Below are 23788 nucleotides of genomic sequence, written 5' to 3'. Positions count from 1 at the left end.
CCAAAGCCCAGACACCAACGGAAGCTCCTGTCTCCTGCAGAAAACATTGCTCCTGAAACGCCTCGTCAGAAGTCCCAACATTAATTCTGCGATTTTGTGACATAACACTACATCACGATTGAATTAACTGTCAAGAATTAATTTAGCAAAGCTGCTCTGTTGTTGTTGGTAGTGCTGGCTCAGGCATGTGTGAGCCAACCAATCAGAGGAAACTGGATATTTGGAAGGGAGGAGCTTAAAGAAACAGGAAGGGAGAAGATACTAAAGCATGTAAACTGATTCTACTAGTACCCCAAAATAAAATGATGAACCTGAAAATTATCATAATCTGTCTCCTTTTAATGAAGTGCAACAACACGGTTATTGTTGGAAGACTTTTATTTCAAAGTTAAGTTATAAAAATGCCGGCTTCTCTGAAGGAACAACAATGCTTTCTTTTTTTTTTTCCTTTTTTTTTCTTTTTCTTAAAACAATGTGTGGACTGTCGGGTAGTTTGGGGATCATCAGCACACCAGGATGTGATCAAGCATCTACTTTATATAAACTCCTCATGAGCAGTTTCGAATGAAAAACAAGAGAATGAGAGTAATCATAATAACTGGGAGGGAGAAAAAACAAACAAACAAACAAATATATTAAAGCAACAATTTAATTTCTGCTTGCAAAAAGGACCAGTAACTCCAGTAAGACCAGGCCCCACAAACCTCAGTTCCCTGAGTTAGTAACAAAGAATATCCCGGCTATAAAAAATAACCTTAAGCTGCTAAAAGGGAGGTTTGACAACTATTGGTTAGAAAATACATGAATCTATTGTGCAAGCGCTAATGTGTGTGTGTGATCAAAGTCTGATTAGAATTTCATTTGTGCAATCTACGAGCAAGGCAACCGATACAAAGAGGTTTGTTGTAACACTAGAAGTGATTTTTTATTAGTACGAATTAAAGCTGCACGAGTGTGTGTGTGTGTGTGTGTGTTAAAGCTGCATTCAGGGTTCTGCATTTTTGTTTTTTTGCATATTTTTTTTAGCAGATTGAAGTTTTTTTTTTTGCTGATGCATCTAAATAGAAAAAAAAAACTCAGTTTAGGGGGTTTATTTCTTTTTAAAACTCCTCTTATAGTAAATTAAAAGCATGCAGATCTACAGGCCTGCACGCCAGCACACAACCGAATCCTGTTACTTTTAAAACATACAAAGTTCAGATTGTATGTTCATATTCTGTTACAGTGCATTCAGGATTATAGCTATATACATTGTTATATATTTTTCTTTGTACAAAATGCCAATGCCCATTCCTGGCTTCTTATAAACAAAGTGTACAGGTAGATACATCTCGCAGCAGCGCAGACGCTCAATCCAATATATATATATTGCTTTGTTGTGAAACATGACAACACGCCAACACAGTTGATCCAGTCTGCGAACGGCTCACGTTAAAGTGTCTCTCAGGAAACAAAAGCGAGTTCCAGTGTCGTCCTCGGGGAAGTGTGTCTCCAACAGTCCTCTCCCCAGTTTGTATCTGTGTGTGTGTGTGTGTGTGTGTGTGTGTGTGTCCAGACCGGGATAGCTGCTCAGTGTCTCAGCACCATAAGCGTCCATATTGAGGTTGTGACCCTTCAGATGTGAAGTCATTGAGAGCCTTTGTCAATCAGCCAAGAAATGTCTCCAGTCCTGCGAATAAGAACAAAAACGGACGTGAGACACATTCACACGTTCATAAAGTCGACATCTCACTCGGCTCCCTCACACGGTCAACGTGAGTGAAATGGAAGATAGAAAAAAAAAAAAAGGAGCTTATATTTGTTCGTACTTGCCAAGCCGTGCTAACATCCTTCACATTTTTGAGTTTGCATTATGAGGAGTGAAAGACATGAGAGACATGAGAGACACGACAGTCAAATCTGAGCAAAACAGACAGAAATGCATGCAAAGATATTAAAGAAGCACTTTATTTTGAAGGTCTCATGGTTTGCAAATGAAGTTGTGTTGATCATATTTTAATGTTCCTGCAAATGCAACATAAATACTTTTATTCAGAGCACAGCGAGTCAGATGAACGCTTAAAGAAAATAATTTCCACCGACACTTTTTATTAATCCTCCCTCACAGTTTTGCAGTTATTTGTGGTGTAAACACTACTGACAGTTTTCAGGACAATAAATTCAAGGAAAGAATTGTTTTGATTCATTTCTTCACGATTTTTATTATCTATCTTATTATAATGATTTCTAAACTGCCTGTGAATGATTTCCTTGTGTGTATAAACAGTTAATAAAAGGTTTTATAACACATTGTTAGCTTTTGTTTCTATGTGTGATATCAAATACGATCAGTTAAGATCACAGCTGTGTTTTACTGTCTCTGCCTTTTTTATCATTTATTTTCCACAGATAAAATTACATTTATTAACACTTTATACCACCATAATTAACCAATGGTAAATGTACAGTGTCAGTCAATAACCATCATTTATTAAGCATTTGTTTCCTGTAAAGTTGCAGCTGATGTTTATAATACTTTACTAACAAATACTGTGTATCTGTAAATATTATATGGATGTCCATTATAAAGATGCAGCTTAAGTTTATGAACATTAAATATTGCCTAATAAATTGTTAATACTTCATTTAACAGTCAAATAACTAAAATGTAATTATCTATACATTTACAGTGTATTAATTAATGGCATTATGCAGTTTCACTTTTTTAAAAAAAATATCTGCTTACGACAACATTACATTGTGTTATGAATGGGAAGTTATAAAGATATTTATATTTTCCTGTTAGCACTTAATATTTTGATAAAAATATCCTTTTACACAACTAAGTAACTCTGTTGTTATCTCATGTCGTCTGTCACGACCTTGTCTAACAGCTTTGTTTCATTCACTATGTGATCGCTTAACCCCGTAAAATCAAGTTTTACTGAATTAATCAGGTGATATAATAGAATAACTAGATAAATAATCTGTTGTTATTGTGTCCGCAGCTCTCTGTCATGTTGTCTCCACAGGCTCGTTTAATGCTTTCCGTGTGACTGAAGTCACAAGGCTCCATGACTCGATGTGTTTTCTGTCTGACTGATAATAACTCATTTGTCATGTTTTTTCTTCACAGTAAAACCTGAGGGACCTAAAGAACATAACAACTATTGTAACCGTGACCAGATTTAAGTCTGGGGGGGGAAGGAAACTTACTCCACATCTCGCTTCTTAATCGTCTTTCCGGATCCTAAGACCTCTGCCACTCGGGATACAATGGGATCATAGTTCATGCTGGCAACGGCCACCACCTCCTCGCTCCTATAGATGGACCGCAGGAAGAAACAGTGAGAAAAACTATTGTAGGCAGGAGGCACAAGTTAAGACTACAGCAGGTGCAGAAAAACAGAGAAGGTACATGTATTGTCAAGTTTATTCAAGATTGCTATATATAAAAAAATACCTTGTGTAAAACGCCACAAATCTCAGTTCATCCAGATCTCCTTGTATAATGACGTCATCAAATCCATCACCGTAACCTTCATAAAATACAAAACGAAACGAAAGAAACAGAAATGTTTGTCTTTCTCAACCGCAAAAAGAAAAAAAACAATCAAGTTCAGGCTGGATTCTCAGTCTCAGGTCTTAATTTCTTTATGTTTACAGCTAGATGGCAGTATAGTAACTCAACCTCAGTCTCTTAACTTACTACAGCTGATTACATGTCTGGTTAAAGCAAACACTGACTGAACTTAATAGATAATACAGATAAAAGGTGTGTACCTACCTGCATAGCGTATGGTCTTCCCAAACATGGCTGACCAGAAGTAAGGCACAGTTTTGATCTCGGTGGCTCTGCCCATCATGCTGAGAGCCGCCACCCTCCCTGACGGTGAGGTTATAAACCAGAAAACGTTACGGTGCTTGTCTTTACAGCAACACGAATCCTAATCACAGTAAGTGAAGCTGTAACAGTCTCACCGTGTACATGAGCCATCTGCCAGTGAGGGATGTTCACCTTCTTGTTGTTTCGTGGCGGGAAAGGAAAAATAACAACGTCTCCTCCGGCAAAGACTCCGTCAGCGTTCGTCTGCATCATCTGGGAGAAAGTTCAGAGGATTCGCTCGATAAAAATGCGTACTTTAATTAAATCTGAATGTAAAATACTTAGAGTCGCTGTTGCAGGCTACCTTGTTGACAGTGATGAAGCCCTTGGAGTCCATGTGGATGCCGCTCTGTTTCAGGAAGCCCGTTGCAGGAACACTTCCTGCAGGAGAGGAGACACTTCTTTAGATTTTAAACTCTTCAACAGGGAGTTTCATCACCTGTTGTGTCACTGCAGATAATCATAAGAAATGTAAAAAATGTTTTTCATCATCTTTGACCATTACCTGCTCCGATGACACACACGTCGGCCCGCAGGACTTTCCCGCTCTTCAGCACCACCTCTTTGAGCTGCGGGACAGGAAAAACAAAATGTCCAGGCCGTCTGATAGAGATGCATGATCACATACAAAAACAGCTTTCTATTCATTCTTTAGAGGAACATGTTTTTCTGTCACCTCTCCTACACTTACATTACAACCTTAACACCTTGAAAATAAGTAGATTTTAAAGTGAAACTCTCGCCAAAATGCAACCTCGGCTTGTTTTGCGAATGTACCCAAATCAAACCTTCGTGTAAAAGCTACTGGAACTACTGTTTTCCAGCAACAACCATCCACGCATGACTTTTCCGGCTTATGATTTTAGCATTGATCTTATATGAGGCTCTTTTTTCAACTTCAAGGTCATTATTGTTTTTCGCTAACGACAAAACAACAAATTATCCGTGTATTTATATGGAACTAAGCTTCAGGAGCGTTCCTCCTTAACTGTCCTCCAGGTTACGTCACATTCGTAGATCGACTCTTCTCCACTGGCAGGACGGCGGCGAGCGGAACAAGCTACTGCTAACATGAGTTGTTCAAAAACTTTCTTTTTAGTAACTCTGTGTACACAAACAATGTTGTCAGTGCTGGTGTTCATGTGTAGAGACCCTGGTGATGCTACCAGCAAAGTTTCATGTTGTGTCGAGACTTCTTACTGTTTTAAATATAGAGATTCTGATGCTGTTGTTAAAGTGCCCGTAGCACCCGAAAACCAAAATACGGTAAATCTTAAAAGTGGCTCTTTCGTCATTGACTCATATACATTTACAAAAAAAGCCTAGGTTGCCTTTTTGTGAGAGTTTCGCTGTAAAACAAAGCGAGGCTGAGACACCAATCACCGTATTATAAGACACTGTACCATCAACACGATTTTGAAGCTGCTATTTTTAAGGCACGTTACATAATGTCGCTTTGTGTTTATTCTTTTGTGACTCATCTTCATTGTGCATTTGAACAAAAGGGTTGGGAAGTGCTGCTGAGCATCATGTCATGCTGTTTCTCTCACTTTCTGAATACCTGTCCATGATGGCCAATCATCTCTGACACCTCGTTCAGCATGTAGAACTTCACCCTGTTGGCCTCAAACAGCTGCGAAGACAAAAAAAACCCAAAAAACCACACCTCAGACTCGGCAACCGTGTGGAAAAACATTTGCGTGTGTCTTCTGGATAATGAGAAGATGTACGATCTCTCCCTGGTGGTTACCGTGGTATTGACCAGAAGAGCCTGACTGGCATTTTAACAAGTAGGATTTTCTTTTAATTCCGGGGGTGCCACGTGTTTTTGTTTGAAAAAGCTTGAGCGCTGTGTCCCCCTACCTTCATTATGGCTTTCCCTACTTTCTCCCCGAGAGCTTTTTTAAAGGGGACCGTCTCGATCCCGATGACAGACACCGAGTGAGCCTTGTCGGTCAGAGCTGCAGCCACCTCCATGCCTGCAAGGACACATAAACAGCATGCAGTTAATGTAGGTAGCAGCTAATGCATAATAATACATACAGGGGTGAAAATGTTAGGATTCATAAGTTAAGGCCTTCATTTATGAAACTACTAAAAGTTCAGCTTTGCACTTAAAGTCCCAGTTTAGGAATGTGCAGAATTTTATATCCATGATTATGTTAAAATCAGCCCAATCTTATGTTTTTGTTGCCTTAGACTATTTACTATGCGAGGAAATGATTTAGTCATCTGTTCCAATATTTCAGTGTACAAGCCAAGATGTTTTTTCTGGCTTCTCTGCTCCGAAGAAAACACATCAAATCACATGAACCTCTGAGAGAGAGCACAGACAGGCGGCCGATTAGAGAAGCCACAATGACGGATAACAGCAAGATGATCAAAGTTCAAGGCACTTTGTCACGGCTGCTGGAGTGCGTATTGAAAGTAAAAAAGAAACGTATGAAAGTTGCAACACGGCCTCCGTCTTCTTCCATGGAGTCGTCCAAACTCTGGATCTAGAGAAGGTCTTGTTTAGAGCGGGTATTGTGTTGATCGCAGTCTGCAGCCACATTGCTTGTACAGATAACGACTTAATTGTGATTTATTTTGTTCCTCAAGGAATAAAATTAATCAGATTTCTAATATACTGAAACTCATTTTTCTGCAGTGTCAGCTCTGTTCCTGGGGCCTCCTGACCTGCATGATTTAGACCTTGTCCACATGTTTCCAGGTATCATTTCTTCCACATGTTCCCAGAGAAAAACTCTCGTCCACAGTAACTGTATTTAAAAAAATAATCTGTCTGCTGTCAAGCGTATGTCAAAGCGACATGTGGCGATATAACCGCCACTTTAAGTCCACGTTGGCCAATCAGAAGCCTGCTAAACAATGGAAACACTTAAAACATTGTTTCTGAAAATCTTCACCTGGTAATAGTTTCCAAAAACTCTGTTTTAAAGTGACCTGAAATGCTGTAAAGTGTAAAGGAGGTCCAAAAAGCTTTGTTTTAATAAACACCCCCATGTGTGGACAACATGTTAGATGTTTCCCTGGTGCAACACTCCTGATTCTAATGAATGGATCGTTATCAGAGCTTGATGAGGAGCTGATCACCTCTCAGACTCGTTCTGCAGAAAATAACTTCTCTGTGTCCGTCGTCGGTCAACAGCAAAACTATAAATGCTATTCCAGTTTGATTTTATTTTTGTTACTGTATTTTGCTCCAATCTAAATGTCCAAATATGATAAATATTGTATATTAGATTGTTTTTTGTGACCAGGTTATTAATTTAACACATTTTTCATGGATGCATCAACAGGAACCTTGTGGCAGAAAATATGCATGTCTACAGGGAATGTTAAATGTCAGCTACTTGGATAATAAACACATTTTTAGGGGATAATGAAAAAACATCTCAAGTCCCCAATGAGGTGAAAAACTGAAGGTGTGCAGGATCCTGAGTTTCAAGGGGTTCAGTGAAGATAAACCAAACATAAACAAACAAAAGTAAACCTGCATGTGTTCGGCCTCTGGAAGGCAAGCAGCACCTGCAGGTAGCCTAGCTGTCTGCTGACCTTAGTGGTCCGAAGAATAAACAGGATTTGACTTAACTAGAGCAAAATGGGGGAAGCAAAGAGACGAGCATGTCCAGGTGACAGTGTATCAGGGACAGATTCAGAGCGAGAGCGAGTCCAGCCTCTCTGAAGCCTTCACAAAAGGGCGTCATCACACCCTGATTGGCTGAGAGGGGAACGCCCCGGGCTGCGTCCACTCATTAATTAGGAGTCGGTCTCCAACACCTGAATCCACTGCAGTCAGTCCAGAGGCATGCGAGCGTATTTATAGACAACTGTGTCAAATAAAAATGTAGATTCTTGTCTCTGACTGGCTGTTAATACATATGATTAATGATTTAAACGTTTTAGAGCTGCTCATAAAGATAACTGGCTCGATAAATGAAGAGAAAATAATAATACATGTGCACATGTCACTGCCGTACGTTACTAGCTCACTTTCTGGTGTTTTCTCTTCATTTTCAGTTTCTTAATCAGCACATTTTTTAAATAAATGTGTCTTTTTCTCACCAACGAACGATGTTCCCACGATCACAGCGTTTTTGTTGTTGGCCAGCCTCGCTACGCTGTTAGCGTCCTCCGGCGTCTGGAGGTGAAACACATTCCTGACGTCTTTGCCCTTGTAGGTCATCGGTTTGGGTCTTTTTCAAAAAGGAAATGGAAGCAAGCAAATGTTTATTAATTGAACATCTCAGCTGTTAAATTATTCCGTGTGATAAAAGTTTATTTTTGTTTGTTTTGCTCACTTGCTTCCTGTAGCAATAAAGAGCTTCCTGTACTCCATCCTCAGTCCGTCCTCGAAGGTCACAGATCGCGTTTTCACGTCTATCGCCACGACCTGAAGCAAACATCATGGAGTCACACAGGTTTAGTCATCATCAGGTGTTATTAAATCATTCCTCACGTCAGATTCTGAGGTCACCTGCTCCCACCTCTTTCTCCGTGAGCAGTTCAATGTCATGGTCCTGCAGGAACTCCATGGAGCGCAATCTCAGCTGCTCTGCGGTGCTTTCTAAGGACTAAAGGTCGACAGGTTAATGCATCAGAGAACAAAAATCAAACGCAAGACTCGCAAAACGAATCCTCCCAAAAACCAAGAGTTTGTACAACTGTGAGCAGCCAGGACTCTTTGTACATCTCTGCTGCTGTGAGGCGAAGCTGTTCTCCACAGAGCTCCTGCTTTTACCACCGCTGATCAAAGCGGCACCTCTGCAGTGTGTGTTACGTAACTTTCTCGGCAAATTCAGATCTGTCTCAGGTTTTGTTTTTTTTTTTTTTGGGTGGCCAGGGTCTGTGTACAAACCTTACTCAGTTTAGGCCTGTCATACGGAGGATGTCTGTCCATGGTGCACATGACGATGCGATCGGTGAAGCCCTCCTGCCTCAGCGTCTCTGCACACACCAGAGCTGCTGGACCTGGTGGAGACATTCACAGTGAAGGACATTTTCTAAATACAGGTGTGTCTCTGTTGTTTGAGAAGCTGTATGTGCATCGCAACATTTACAAAACTAGAGAGGAACTCAGCAGAGCGCAAACCTCCACCAAGGCCCGACAATCCCCTTTAAATCAATTAAAGCCAAAGTAAGCAAAGTAACGAGTAATTCAAGTTATCTAATAAATGTAGTGCAGAAATTACTCCCAAAATGCAGTGAAGTGGAAGTATAAAGTAGCAAGTACCTCAAAATTGTACTTCGAATTGTTTATTTGTACTGTTTGATTCATGAGTGCTGTCAGTCTGCAGTGTGAGCTTGTTTAAGATCGTCCCTCCCTTATTGTCTTGAAAAATAACCTGAATAGATTTAACCTGATTGCAAGTAAAGACGACAGCGTACAGGACAAAACAACACACTGACCCGAGCCGATGATGAGGACATGGCTGAATCCTGTGCTGGAGTTAATGACTGCTGAGCATCGGGCCATGGGCTTCGACCTTTTCTGTGACTGAAGAGCCTGAGAGAAAACAAAAGAAAAGAAAAAGACTCGAATCAATCAGGCGGTCGGTGTGTTTGCTGCATAAATCATCCACACTCTCCTTCTTGTTACCTGCTTGTTTGCACGAATGATCACCTTGTCCTTTTCAACTCTGACCTGAAGCAAACAGACATGAGCGATGTGTACACTTTTTTGATGGTGCTTAGAGACATGATAAGGCAGGGAATGTGTTTAAGAAGCAGCACCGGCGGGGGGGGGGAAGGTCACCTGGAAGGTTGGCAGGCTGTCCAGCCCGGGGAAGTCCTCGATGTCTCCTGTCGCGATGTTGAAACACGCACCGTGCCAGGGACAGCGCACGTGTCCCTTTGACAAAACACCTGGAGCGACATAAGACAGTCTAGAGAACGATATGACGTATTATTGAGAACGTGAACACCGTGCCTGGAAAATCTCTCGCTCACCTTTGACCAGCGGTGCTCCGTAGTGCGGACACTTGTGGGCCATGGCTGAAAACTCCCCGTGTTCTTTGATCAACAGCGCTCGGCCGCTTCCCAAGTCGACCTCTCGCATCCTGTCAAACAGAGACAACAAAAATTAGTGCATTCGTAACTTGTTTAATGAAATAAATCATTCAAAGTGACAACGTGACAACAAAACAAGGGGATACCAGGACTACAGCTGCAGCTACAGCTCACCTGTAATAAAGTTTCACACTCTGTTAGCCACAGTTCACGTTTTTAGACATATTATTTGGTCATCGGTGTCCATTAAAGGTGTAGTTTGTAAGAAATCAGTTAGCCATGTAGTAAATGTGCATATTATCTTAAGGCAGACCACAACAGATTGAAGACATGAGGTGCAGTACAGAGGTGATTTACAGCAACTCAAACAGGCTTTCTGAAAGTTTTTTGATCCTCAGAGCCACCGTAAATAAAAGAAAAGTGGTTTTTTTGTCTATTTGTGACCCTGTTAACAAGAACTTACATCCTACTGGATCCTCAAGCTTCATTTCACCCCGATGTTTTAGTTTTTTCTTCAGTTTGATCAACATTCATGTACCTCTGCACGTGTGTGTGTGAAAAAAAAAGAAGTCATTGTTTATTTTCTTACTGTCCGTTTTCCAGATCCTTAACGTGACAGACGGAGGCCTCCACATAGTCCCGTGGTTTGTGGTAGAGGGGGAGCTGGGTGGAGTCGTCGTCGGAGCCGTGACCGAGGGCCCCGTTCGGTCTGCAGTCGGCAAACGGACTCGCTTTGCCGTTAGGCGACAGCCCGTCCATCTCTTTTTCTTTATCCAGGAGAGAGAGTTCCACTTTGACTTCAACTGCACAACACACACACGTCGCACTTCAGAAAAATATCTGTGCATGCATGACTCACAGCCAACACACACAGCCGGATCACACATGGCAGTAAAACGAGGCTGTGAAACCTTCAAATATAAATCTGTTAAAGTACTGTTTGCAGAATGCCACCAATCACCAGTGGATTGCACTATTAATCCTGAATATCTGGGCTCTGTGTTTTGTTTTTCATTACTACCCTTCTCCGTTGCTTTGGAAGATTAATTTTGCTTTCAGCTGGAGTCACGTTCGCAGCTCTCGGACAAATCGAACCTGACATCTCCACAACTGAAACAAATGAAAGCAGCTGACGGGAGACGCCTTCCTCTCTTCCTTCCTACCTCTGCTAGCAAAACACTTACAAAACACAACACACACATCTTCTAAACAGCTGGAATTCAGCTGGAATACAAGCACCTACACCTCCCTATGGAGAGCAGAGTCATTCATACCAGATTTACCGGAGTTGTAATATGGAAAATCCACAGAAGAGACAGGCTGCTCGGCATGTCGCCACTAAATGTAAAGAAAATCACACCTTTCTCTCAACCTGTCTACATCTAAATTAACTTTCTAAGCTGGAAAATATGACTTTGACAGGATAACAAGGCCTTATATAATGAGATTTCCATGTTTAGTTTCTGAGCTTTAACCCGAATTTCTTCAGTTTTGCAGGTTTTTCTGAAGAGTGGATTATTTTTCATATTTCCTTTTCATGCCATGTGATGAGCTGCAGTCGGGTTTATACTTCTGAACATTAAGAAAATGGTTGTGTAACTCCTTTTTTTTGTTGCACTGCAGCAGGCTTTATCTGTTCGGCTGGAAAAATGTGCTGATCATTTCGGTTCTTACACAGTAATCTGGCTGGAATTTTCTCCCGCTGAGCAAGTCTTAATTAAAATCAATGGAAAATCATAATAGTGAGTGCAATCGTGGGAGAGAAAAAAAAGAAAGAGAAAAGCTTTTCCACAGCTGAGGAGAGAATCTCTGGATGTCTGCTGCTAAATCACAACAGCGAGGCTTCATTTGTTCACCAGTAAAACGTTAAACCGGTTAAAACATCTTGAGTGATGCTTTTATTTTTATCCTGTGAGTGTTCAGACATTCAGCACCGACGTGTGTAGTGTTTGTGTATGTATTAACAGTTTCACAGTATTTGTAATCTTTCTGCATTTCTTCATATGTCGACGCTGTTGAAACCATCTGTGTGTTTGGTCTACGCTCTCCTCCACCTCTCTCCCTCCTGGATCCTGTCACGGTGCCAGTTAACTCCCACCGACACTTACAGGAAGTGTGTAACTATAAATGTTCTCGATATTCAGTGGGAGTTGTCTTTATTTATACTTCACACTTCAACACTGGGTCTCAGAATGGGCTGAGAAAATATATTAATACCATCATTTATTAATCTGATTCCTTCAGACTAGGTTGTGAACTGCGTCAGACCTGGACCTGGACTTCTTTGTCGTGGATTATGGAGGATTTTTTTGGGCTGGATACCTGGAGGAGAGGTGTAGCTGCCTGTCGTAATGTAACTCCCTGATTTAAAACACTGCAGATAACTCTAACAGGGAATAACTGTATACTGTAACTGAATAATATTTTTGATGAGACATTGTCACTAAAATCAAGTGTTTTTTGTGCCTGAACCCAACCAGACCATAAACACAGCACTGCGCCAACACTGAACATGAAACACAATGATAAATAAAGTTTGAACATATCCGTGGTTTGCAGTAACGTACACTGCTGACATTTATTCTGCTGATTTGTTTTTATCAACGATTAGTAGCAGCTGAAGGTCAAACTGTGACTAATTAGTCCTCAGAAGTCTGACAGTCACTGCACACAGAGAACAAACCTTCCTTCCTCACTTCACCTCCACGAGATGCACAAATGAAAAGCTGCAAATGTGTTTCTCACGCGGCACAGCTCACTCGCTCGCCATGCAAACACTAAAATGGATACGCACAGCTTCACATATCTGGATGTTCTTGTCTCTGTATGAAATCCTCTTGACCAAAGATGCCACAGAGAACATCAAAAATTCCTCCTACACTAAACACTATAGTGGAAACAGAGGCGGCTGCCTGTGAGAGGACGCGTATAACAGGATTTGGAGGCTGTAGGTAGTTCTGGAAATGACTCAAACTGTCCTGGAAAAAAATAAACCGTCTCTCCATGGAAACGAGATTTAAACACGTGTACAGATTCACTGACGCTGCGGCAGCGACTGAAGAAGAGAGAGAGTCTTCCTTGTATCACCAATAAAATAGTTTCTATCATCACTGGATCAGTGTTTACATCTTATCAATCCACTGCCATAAAATTCAACTTTACTTTTAATCACTTAAACAGCACAAACAGCCCATCCTCAGCAGAGTATAGGTCTGTAAAGTTAAGTTGTAAGTTGCATAGTCCACCTTTAACATCAAATATCCATCACACTGCAGCGTCTATCAAGACAAAACACTACCGGCTGCACACAACACTGCAAATAAGAGCTGGGCAATAATTCAATATCATAATATATTGACTTTGTAGGAGAATAATAAATAAATAAACATGAAGGTTCCTGAACACCGTTTGAAGCTGGAAAGGTGGCAGGGTCCGCCACATACAAACAAAATAAAACAGTTATTCAGTTTATTCGCTCATGAGGACAAAGAGAGGTTGTTTGTTTCGTTAACCACATCGCCCAGTTATCGTGTACCTCACCTGAGCTGCTGTTGCTGAATAACACACACCTGGCTGAGACCGGGACACATGTCTGTTACCTGGTTTGGGTTTGGAGAAGCATCCTCCCATGATGGGCCCAGGATTGAGGGACGACCAGGGAGCGAGGGAGGGAGAGGGGGGGAGAGGGAGGTGCGGGAGGCGCGGTCAGATCCTCGGGCTGGGCTGCTTGGTCGGGAGGTAACAGTAACACAGAAGCGTGTGTGTGAGAACCTGCAGGTCCAGGCTGGCCATGGCACACCTCAGCTCCTCCACATAATCTGTGTGGACAGACGGGGCGACATCATCAGAATCACACGGATCAGACCGGATCTGTGATTTTACAAATGTAAAAAATCTGACAAGCATGTTTTCGTTTGTTGTTGCTCAGGCAGTTTTAAAGACGCTCTGGAGAGTCTGAAGATGTTGGAATCATCTGTTTTTTATTCACAGCTTTTTTATAACCAACAAAACATTTGGCCCCTTTTTTTTTTTTTTATCTTTCACAAAAAGTCTCTGATGCTCCTCTGAAGTGTGGATTAGACAACCAAGACAAACCAGATTATGTTTTCTGCGTGTGTCTATATGACATGTTAGTGCTTGTAAAGAGGAAGCAATTGTGTTAATTAGGTTTGTTTCCACACACACTGTTACCTTTGTTCATGCATATTGCATGGAAACCGTTAAATATTAACTGCAGCTCCGACACCTATTAACTTTCTCGTCACACTGCGCTTTAAAGGGAAGCAGGGGCCCCTTGAGTTTCAAACTCTCCCCTCCCTTTTTGTTGTTGCCACGTTGCCCTCACATTTGTGCCAGCTCTGGTATTTCACCCACACATACAGTACTTAGTTACTCACTGGCTGCTATGACTCTGAGCAGAGACGCGGGGTGGCAGGTGAACCCGCCCAACGTGGTGCGATCCATCACCCAATTATCCTTTTGAGGTAACAACCAAAAGGGCTGCTTGATATTCTGAGCACATCTTAATGTCCCTGAACTTCAGAGAAAAAAAAAGAAAAAAGAAAAAAGTGTGCAGCGTTGAAAGGAGCGCTGCTTAGAAAAAGTTCCCGGGAAACAAATGAGAAATGGAAAGATCTGCTCTGAACTGCAGCTGAGACGACTCGTTGTGTCTGAACTATGTATCTGTTCGCAGGAGGTGACGGTAACTAAGTTACTAAGGAAGCTGCTTTTACTTTATTAATTCTATACATACAATAACATGCTTTGGTAATCTATTAACCAATTGTAAAGATTCATAAACATCAGCTGAAACTTTATAATCGCCGTCCAGATGTTTAAAGATGAACAACACAATATGTATGATCATCAGCTGAAACTTTATGCGGTGATTACCTTCGCCAAGGAGGTTATGTTTTCACACGTTAGTAGATTTGTTGGTTGGTTTGTAAATTTAATTTCATATGACAAAAATGTTCGTCTTCAACCTGTGTGTCATCAGATTAAATGACGACGAGATAGAAATAGGGTGAAAACAAAAACTATGACAAAAATATGTGTCTTCAATTTGTTGGTTGGTTGTTTTGTTGGCAGCAAAACACAAAAACTACTGAACGGATTTCCACAAAAACTTGGATGGAGGATTTCATACAAGCTCCATTAACTTTTGGTACAAATCCAGACAAAGGGAAGTTTTTTTTCACTTTCTTTGACCTTGTGAGAAAAAAATCTGGCGTATTTATATGGCTGGTGTCTATCAGTGAGTGACAAAAGGAGACAGTTTGGCCTTGGCGGAGTTACGAACTCTACTGGGGGTCCATTCTGGTTATAAAGTGAGTTACTTGTCAGTTTCTTTTCTCTGCCCAAAGAGGTCAAAATCACCCAACAAGAGAAGAATCCACTGACTGGATACAGATTAATGTGGCAGGTTTCTTTTCTTCTCTCCTCCACTGAACACGTCACAACCCATCAGATTGATCTCGTGACCCTTTCAGGGGTCCAACCTCCAGATTAGGAACCGCCGGACCAAACTGCTTGATTGCCTGTAAAGTTGTTACACCAGCTTCCTCCCTTCACCAGCATTCATGTTAACACTCTTACAATTTAATATCTAATAAATCTGTCACAGTGGCCATTAATCGGCATATCCAGTACTTAAAGTGAGACTCTCACCCAAATGCAACCTAAGGTCTTTTTGTGAATGTATATGAGTCAAACCTTTGTGTAAATGCATAAATGCATATTTCAATGAAAGAGGCACTTTTAAGATTTACCTTATTTTTGTTTTCTGGTCAAATTCATTTTCAGTGGCAAGCTAGAGGCACTTTTACGATAACATTGTTTGTGTACACAGAGTTACTAAAAAGAAAGTTTTTGAACAACTCATGTTAGCAGTAGCTTGTTCCGCTCGCCGCCGTCCTGCCAGTGGAGAAGAGTCGATCTCAGAATGTGACGTAACCTGGAGGACAGTTAAGGTGGAACTACTGTCTTCCAGCGACTTTTCTGGCTTTTGATTTTAGTATTGTTTCTTATATGAGGCTCCTTTTTCAACTTCCAGGTCAATATTGTTTTTCGCTAATGACAAAACAATCCTCCAGGTTACAAACAATGTTCTCAGTGCTGGTGTTCATGTGTAGAGACCCTGGTGATGCTACCAGCAAAGTTTCATGTTGTGTCCAGACTTCTTACTGTTTTAAATATAGAGATTTTAATGCTATTGTAAAGTTGCCCCTTGCACGCCATTGAAAATGAGTTTGACCCGAAAACCAAAATACAGTAAATCTTAAAAGTGCCTCTTTCGTCATAATTATGCTTTTAAACAAACGTTTAAAAAAGACTCTGGTACGTTCATAAAAAGACCCTAGGTTACATTTTAGCGAGAGTTTCGCTTTAAACTTTTGACAGCTTTCAATATTAATACTGTATATATATATATTATATATTTTTTTATCTCTGTAGAAATGCAAATGCAGGTCTTTACTTGTATTTACTTGAAAGATTACTTATGGCTCTATTTTCATGTCAGATTGTCCAAACTGAGCGTCCAACACTGATGGAAATGTCTTGTTTTGGTCTGTAATTGCTGCACTTTGCATCCGTGCCAAACATTTTATCCTCCCCTGCATTCAGTTTAACAGTCGTGTCAACACAACAGAGACTTTGATACGAAGTGATGCCATGTGTGTGAGTCTCGTCTGTCGCATGGTGGGCCGTTTAATAATTTGTCACCTCTGAAATTTTGATGAACAACAAATTGGATCGTGCCGCTGGGCTGCCATCCTGGAGCTCCAGCAAGACCGAGATATTTTGTGCAAAACTTAAAGTAGGTTAAGCAGATTTGAGTCCTCACAACATATGACGCAGATCCCACTCGCTCACTGTTGGGCCTGTCCCCAAGCAGTGCTAATAATCCTGCCTGCAAACAAGCTGTCAGTTTCACTCACTTTCCCTACAAATGTAATACCTGTTACTGGAATGTCGAAGGGGAGAATTAGCAAAATGCAGCTCCTGGTTGGTGGTGAGGCGGCTGAACGATAAACTGACTGTGAGTGGAAAAAAAAAAAAAGAGAGAGAAAAAAATGCAGGAATGTTGAGCAACAGAGCGCTTGTGCTCTGACCGCTCGTCATTCAAAACTGCACTTGAGAAAACACAGATTCTGTGACAGCCAGCAGGGATGTTATTGCTCCTCAAAGAAAGACTTTACCTTTCTAGAACGAGACCCTCGTCCCCTCGGCAATCATCACCACTAAACATCAGCGTGCAGAAGAACAGATGCTGTAACATCCACACGCAGAGAAAACTTTACTCTGTCACTTAACAGACTTCCATTGCTCTGGACTCTCAGCAGCACCTGAATAAAAGAAGAGCTTCTCGTTCAGCGGCTGATTTCCCTCAAACAAGACAAACTCGAGGCGTCTGTTTTATTCCCACACTTGCTCGGCAGGTTTGTGAGCCTGTAGTTAACGATTAGGGGCTTTCTGATCGTCAGCTGATAAAAGGAGAGCTCACAACAATCCAACCACACCTCTGCATGAGTTTGCACGTTCTCCCGGTTTGTGAAATAACAAGATAAGTCAGAGGAATCGTCCCCCTGGTTGCGTAAGTTGCTCTCTCGCCAGGCTCTTGGTGGTTAGCTATTTTGTTTACCATCGGCTCAAGGAAGCGCTCGATGTGAGGGACAAGTGTGTGAAACTGTTCTCATCTTTTATCTTGAGGGGGGGAAGTAGAGAGAAGAGTTTCAGGCCACGGCTGAAGTCAGATTTACGCAAGTTCATCAACCAGATGTCCCTTCTAAAAAAAAACCCCAAGAGGCTTTTTGACTGACTTCTATTTACTCCATTGCCTACGTGTGTTAACTATAAAGGAATAGAGAAGTGGATTACGGTTGACCACAATCCTCATTAAGAAGCTCTTGTACGTGACACAATCAGACATTGTGAGCGAGTTCATTCACACTGCGAGGGTTGACCAAGTTTGTACGAATGTTTGCTGGTTGTTTCCAGTGAGACTGGAGGAGCTGACGTCGTGCATGTTGTCTGTGTTTCAAAACTACAAAAAACGTGGGAAAACAGTGTCTAAAGTCTGACCCATGATTTTTCTGGCATTAACTGGATACAGAGGTCAAACAAATCTTCAGTTTTTAGGGTAATACATCAATGTCCCGTGGCTCTAGAATAAAAAAAAAAAATTCAGCCCTGTTTACTGTGGCGCTCACAGGACGGAAATCTTCAATTATTGTGTCAATTTTTTTTTCCCTTTTAAAAAGTCGACTTAAACTTCCCCGTCTGTGTGAAGTTGATTAACAGTGGCACCGCAGGCTTCTATCAGGTCATTCTGCTGCTGCTTTGAGCGATAACCTCTCCGTGATGTCATGGAAAAGTAAAATTGTGGTCTACAGAGGGCTGTACACCCCCACAGAGGAGCTGTGCTTCCATATAACAACTCTGCTATTGACCGGAGTCTCAGCATGCACACACACAAACAAACACACACACACAAACACACACAAGGGACCATCAGAACCAACAGAAACAGATGATGAAGATCTACTAACAGTTAGAAAGTTGTCCTTCAGATGAGGGTTCAATCTGCTTCTTTTTTTTTTTTTTAGTTTTACACGTGTTTGTGCTGCAGCTCTGCATTTCAGGTGTTGTGATTTCATTTTTATCCAAAGCGGCAACCGAAGCACATTGTTCTCCAGGGACGAGCAAACAACTTCCACACAAGTGCTCCATGTGCCAACAGAGGAATAATGAGGTTTCTGAAGAGCACGCAGAGCATCACATCAACACATCATGGAACAACAGGAGACTAATAAAACAGAGCTACATTCCCCTGTAACTGTAACTAAAAAAAAAAAAAAAGAAGAAGAATAAATCAGCTCACCAGTGTGCATGGAGCAGGTGCACTGAGATCCTGTCAGAACTCCCTGGTGCTCAGCTTCCCCCTGCGGAGCACGGAAGCATATTAGCACATGAGTCTCCTCAACAATCCCGTCCCTCTGCTGGGATTGGCTCCGTCCACTGGAGTATTCCCAGTCTGTGTGTCCCTCTGTGCCCTCCTCCGCTCTCCTCTTCTTCTGCCTCTTGATGCAGCAGAGGCTCAAGTGATTGTGTATGAGTGTGTGTGTGTGTGTGTGTGTGTGTGTGTGTGTGTGTGCGTGTGTGTGTGTGTGTGCCCCCCCTCCAGCAGCAGCAGCAGCAGCAGCAGCAGCAGCAGACTGAGCCGACCGGTCGTGGGAGTTGCTCTCGATCACTGGCCGAGCCTGCAAATGCAGCACGGAGGACCTCTGCCAGTTCCTCAGCTGTATGCAGTATTGATGGAGTTGCTTAGGGGATGCTAACACAGCATGAATTCTCACCGTTCCCCCCCTCCTCTCTCTCTCTCTCTCTCTCTCTCTCTCTCTAACACACACACTCACACACACTCTCTCCCTCCTACAGGCTGCTTGCTTTTCAGTTCAGAGCCTTCCAGCCTCGCCTTCAGATGTCAAAGACCTGACTTGCCAGTTAAGCCTGATCAAACACTTGCAGCCCTCTCCACCGCACTGCCCACTTATTCTCACACTGTGCCGGATGTCTGCGCTGCAGCAGGAGTATCACACATTTATTATATTTATTCTGACAGCCAGGATGACATATAAACAACATAACTCTTCAGACAGATGCATGCTGTCTGTGTGTGCTGCACCTCTTTCAGTGTGTGCAGCCGAGGTGGTGGTGGGGGGGACTGAAAGTGCAGTTGGTGCAGTAAATCCCACTTTCAGTCAGGGGTGGGTGGAGCAGGATTTAAAAAAAAAAAAAAAAGGTGTACATCGAGTCCTATAGAAATGAGCTCCCAACATGTTTCCACTGCTTGTGCTCCCACTGTGGTAGTAGAAAGTGCTGGGACAAGGTCATTCACCTGAGAATCTCAGATCCATTTCAATGAAAATGATGACAGGATGACGCTCAGGATGCAGCGTTGACAGTCTGCACATTGTTCCCAGAATGCCTCACAGGAGATTTCCTCGGTGTTCCTACAGTGAGCTGACAGCCGACACGTGTCACCGTGTTTGTGTTGCTCTCTGCGTGTGTTCAAGCACATGTAAAAGCATGTTTGAGCAGAGGTAGGGGGGGGTGAACTGTGTGCACATGATGACCGATCAGGCTCTCAAGGGGTGGGGAGGTCCTGCCTTACATCACTGATACATCACTCAGTTTAATTAAAGTACAAGGAGGAGGAGGGGAGAGTCTTTTCTGCAGGGGCCAGAGAGAGCTGCAGCATCCAAAAACCCAGATTAAGAGAGGCGAGCGGTGTGAATGAATAATTCATAGGCTAAACTATCGCATCAGCGTGCCAACATATTACTGTCAGCTGTTATTAGGGTGGATTCGACCCGATTGGTTAATTGGATCTAAACAGAGTTGTCTGTCAAGCGAATACGCATAATAAACACAATCCACACACAGTTTGATGTGACACAAACAGACCACAGTAATTTATTCTGGAATCATTTCCTGATTTGTTTTTGACATTAAGAAGAAAAAAAAAAAACCGTCCAAATCAGTTCTAATCATCACAATGTACACGCAGTGCGCCGAAGCCAAATAGTGTATTAAGGACTTGAGAGGATGTGATGGTGCCAAGTCCCTCCCCGAGACGAAATCCAACACAGAGGAGCTGCAGCGCTGGAATGCAACCGTTCACTCCTGACCTGCCCGCGGGCTCAGAGACCCGGTGCGACACAAACGTCAGAGCACTTTTACTCCTTTTAGTAAAATAAATCCATGCATCAGGCTAGAGATTAGATATTTATCTTATCTGTACGTGTTTTAGAGTAGAATAGACACTTTATTTTCAACACAACACAACTGTGTTTGTAGCATTTAGCAGTTAGGTTTCTGTTTTTGATCAATTTCAAACTAAATTTGTTGGAATGTATTTAGGAGCCACAGTGAGTTTAAAGGGGCACAGAAAAAAAATGATGATGTGTTAATGAGGTAATAATACAAAATCAGAATTATTTTTGTGTTCCATAACCAATAAACAAGCGGTTCGCAGAAGAAAACACTGTTTGAAGCGAGAAAAGGTGGCAGGGTCCGCCACATATAAACAAAGTAAAACAGTTCGGTTTGTTTCTTCAGTTTATTCAGTCATGGAAACAAAGACAGTTTGTTTATTTGGTTTGTTTAGACATAAAACATTTCTTTAAAGGGACGCTGTGTAGTTTTGGAGAAGAAATTCAAACCCAGAATTTTAATATTAACAATATTAATGAGATAATAACACAAACTCAGGGAAATTCATTTGGTCCATGAGTGAATAAAGAAGCTGTTCTCAGAAGAAAACACAGTTTGAAGCTAGAAAAAGTGGCAGGGTCCGCCACATATAAACACAGTGAAACAGAAAGAAATTGTTATGTCAAAGGTCAGTTTGTTTATTGAGTTATTGAAATGTAATTATTGATATGTTTCTTCCTCAAAACAAACCTCTAACCTCTAAAATCGAAATCACAAAGAGGAATTCACAGCAAATACAACTTCAAATCACAAAATTGTGATTTATTATTCTATGATGGTATTTCTACTCTTTTATGGTCGGTAGTCGCGTGTTTACTGGAAAATAAAACCTCCCGGTCCATCTGTCCTCTGTGGAGAATTAAAAACTACTACAGCTGGTTAAATCTCACATTACTTCAACAGTTTGTGAAAATAATCTTTCTGTTAACCATAATCAGAGAACAGTTTGACTTATAAAAGATGAACTGTATTCATATAATCTCAGAGTCTTGTCACAGAAATAGAGTCACAGGAGTGTTTCAGGCCTCCGTCTGCTCTATAACACCTCCGTCTTCAGGTAGTGCTTCGTCCTCCGCTTCACCTGCGGGCTGCCCGGCACGCTCGGCGGCCTCTGGTCGAAGTCTGACATGCACACAGCGATGAAGAAGAGAGTCCCTCCGATGACCAGAGCCAAACCTCCAAACCACCCGGAGAACATCGCCTCTCCATACTCCCAGCGTGGCATCACATCTGGAAAACCCTCGTCCCAGAACTCCACCACAGTTGTGTAGGCCACGATAGAGACGGGGGCCAGAGTGGTCAGCCCTGACACCCAGGACAGCACCCCGCCCAGGATGAGGAGCCGCCTCTTCAGGCCAGGCTGCCCCAGGCACACATCCACCCCCTCCAGTCCTGGGAGGACAGCCACCAGAGCTAAGCCTCCCGTGCCTATGGACACCGACATGAGCACCCTGGAGATCTGCAGGTCCATCGGAAGTGCCATGATGGAGTCGTAGGCTTTGCACTGAATTCCCACCTCCTCTGTGTAGAGGCACATGTGCCACAGTCCAGAGAACCAGTTCTCCACCTCGTTCAGGTCCGAGTTCATCGTCTTCCAGAATGGGAGAAAGGTCGTGATCAGAGATGTGACAAAACCCCCGAACGTCACAAAGAGTGCGGTTCTCTGCATGATTTTAGGTGTTAGAAAAACCATCTTTGCCCTCTGCTGTGCTGTCTGGCTCCAGTCTCGCTCAGGTCCCAGATCCAGAATGGCTCTGAAGCTCGTCCCGCCCGCTGAGGTATCAGGACCAACTTGGGCCGGCCCACTCCTGCACCTGAGAAGTGGGAGATAATCCGTGACTGCTGCACGACAACAGACGTACTGTTTTGTTTCAGTGCTCAATATCATCACAGTGAACAATGAACTCTGTTTTTACATGAAACCAGATACGTCTGACGGGATTCTGGGCAGTGTGCACACAAGTGGACTCAAATGAATGAAACATGAGCGAGCTGCACATGAGGGGGCGCGCACAAAAACAGAAGCAGAATCAAAAAGCTACCAACTATAATGGCCTGTTTCTCTGCGGCTGTAAAATGTAGCCCATCTTTTTAAAAAGTTGTTGTTATTTTGGATGAATTTCAGTGAAGACATTCCCACTCTGAGGAAATCGAACGAGGAGCTTTTGATTTGCCAAGTGGCTCGAGTATCCTGACAATGAATAGCACTTTGTGCTCCCTGCAACGGTGCTTACAAGAGAGTCCAAAAGAGTCCAACACTTTGTGAATTCCACCGAGAGTTTTCACAGATCCTGCAGTACAACTGGCAGCTCACAGAAACTTCAATGCTGCGCCTCAGCATTTAGGTCAGCCTTTTATTTCTCAGTCCCGATTACAAAATGCTCCAAACAACTTAAAATGCCTCACTCATTCACAACATGCAGCAATTTCCTAACAATCTGTCCATTTTATATAAAGGAGCAGTTCACCCAAAAAAAAACTAAATTCAGTCATCTACTCTCCCTGCTGATGGAAGGTTGGGTGAAGTTTCTTTCTTTCTTATTGCTGTTTTAGTGGCAACCTCAGGGAACAGGATATTTAGTTGGTTGTAATCTGCAACCACAACTTTTACCCCTTGTCGCATAACAAAAAATCTAAAATCTAAATTTCTTCTCCTGCATCCCCATTTGTCTGGTTACCCCAGTGGAAAGCAGGTTGAAGTTTCTGGAGCTTTACAGCGAAACAGCGTTGCAGCATTCTCCTAAACAACTTCAAAAAGATAGATATTAAACAACCCAATACAGCTTGTGTAGCCTAATCCGAGTGTCCAGAGGCCCTGTGATCTCAAACTGATTTGAAAAGACTTTATTTTCACTTTCAGCTTAGCAGCAACAATTAGGAACCTCTGGACTTTACGGCCAGTTTATGGTTTAACAAGTCTTCATCTACTTCACTTGTTTAGGAGAAAGCTGCAAAGATTTTTTTGCTGTGAAGCTCCAGAAATGTTTTGTGAACTATGAAACCTCAGCTGACTTTCCATCTGCATGGGACTAGATACCAGAATCTTCATTTTTGGGTTTATTAACGTATCCTTTAAGACATATAATGTAGTCTGACTGTTTAGGGCTGGGCATGTCAAAGATTCATCCTGTT

At 42.2% G+C, this 23788-nt stretch overlaps 2 protein-coding genes across 3 annotated transcripts; both read right to left on the bottom strand.

Annotated features, from left to right (window-relative positions):
• Positions 1-360: 360 nt before the first annotated feature.
• LOC119019950 (apoptosis-inducing factor 3) lies at positions 361-19144 on the bottom strand. Of its 2 annotated transcripts, none has more exons than XM_037098948.1 (20): positions 18762-19144; positions 13477-13695; positions 10467-10680; positions 9818-9927; positions 9624-9733; positions 9468-9512; positions 9278-9374; positions 8727-8839; positions 8356-8442; positions 8170-8261; positions 7934-8064; positions 5729-5844; positions 5427-5498; positions 4371-4434; positions 4170-4246; positions 3961-4078; positions 3767-3865; positions 3443-3518; positions 3196-3300; positions 361-1669 (listed from the first exon to the last, which is right to left on the bottom strand). In XM_037098948.1, exons 2-20 carry the CDS (start codon positions 13505-13507, stop codon positions 1627-1629), a joined length of 1800 nt encoding a protein of 599 aa, XP_036954843.1. In that variant the 5' UTR covers positions 13508-13695; positions 18762-19144; the 3' UTR covers positions 361-1626. The 2 variants fall into 2 exon arrangements, with proteins under 2 accessions (XP_036954843.1, XP_036954844.1); XM_037098949.1 differs by lacking the exon at positions 18762-19144 and adding an exon at positions 17080-17308.
• A 2315-nt stretch (positions 19145-21459) lies between these two features.
• Positions 21460-22349, bottom strand: si:dkey-98f17.3 (uncharacterized protein LOC793143 homolog). The gene has a single exon (XM_037098966.1). The coding sequence runs from the start codon at positions 22347-22349 to the stop codon at positions 21693-21695; it is 657 nt and encodes a 218-aa protein (XP_036954861.1). The 3' UTR covers positions 21460-21692.
• Between the last annotated feature and the right edge of the window lie 1439 nt (positions 22350-23788).

This window comes from Acanthopagrus latus, chromosome 5, assembly GCF_904848185.1.
Source record: "Acanthopagrus latus isolate v.2019 chromosome 5, fAcaLat1.1, whole genome shotgun sequence".
Classification (NCBI taxonomy): Eukaryota; Metazoa; Chordata; class Actinopteri; order Spariformes; family Sparidae; genus Acanthopagrus; species Acanthopagrus latus.
This window is presented reverse-complemented; position numbering and strand designations above follow the sequence as displayed.

Excerpts from the sequence above, each read along its gene's own strand:
- LOC119019950 (XM_037098948.1), bottom strand. The coding sequence starts at position 13,507 with ATGGGAGGATGCTTCTCCAAACCCAAACCAG. Across the intron at positions 8,262-8,355 it reads AACTGCTCACGGAGAAAGAG|GTCGTGGCGATAGACGTGAA; the intron begins GTGGGAGCAGGT and ends TGTTTGCTTCAG. Across the intron at positions 5,499-5,728 it reads TAGGGAAAGCCATAATGAAG|CTGTTTGAGGCCAACAGGGT; the intron begins GTAGGGGGACAC and ends TTGTCTTCGCAG.
- si:dkey-98f17.3 (XM_037098966.1), bottom strand. The coding sequence starts at position 22,349 with ATGGTTTTTCTAACACCTAAAATCATGCAGAGAACCGCACTCTTTGTG.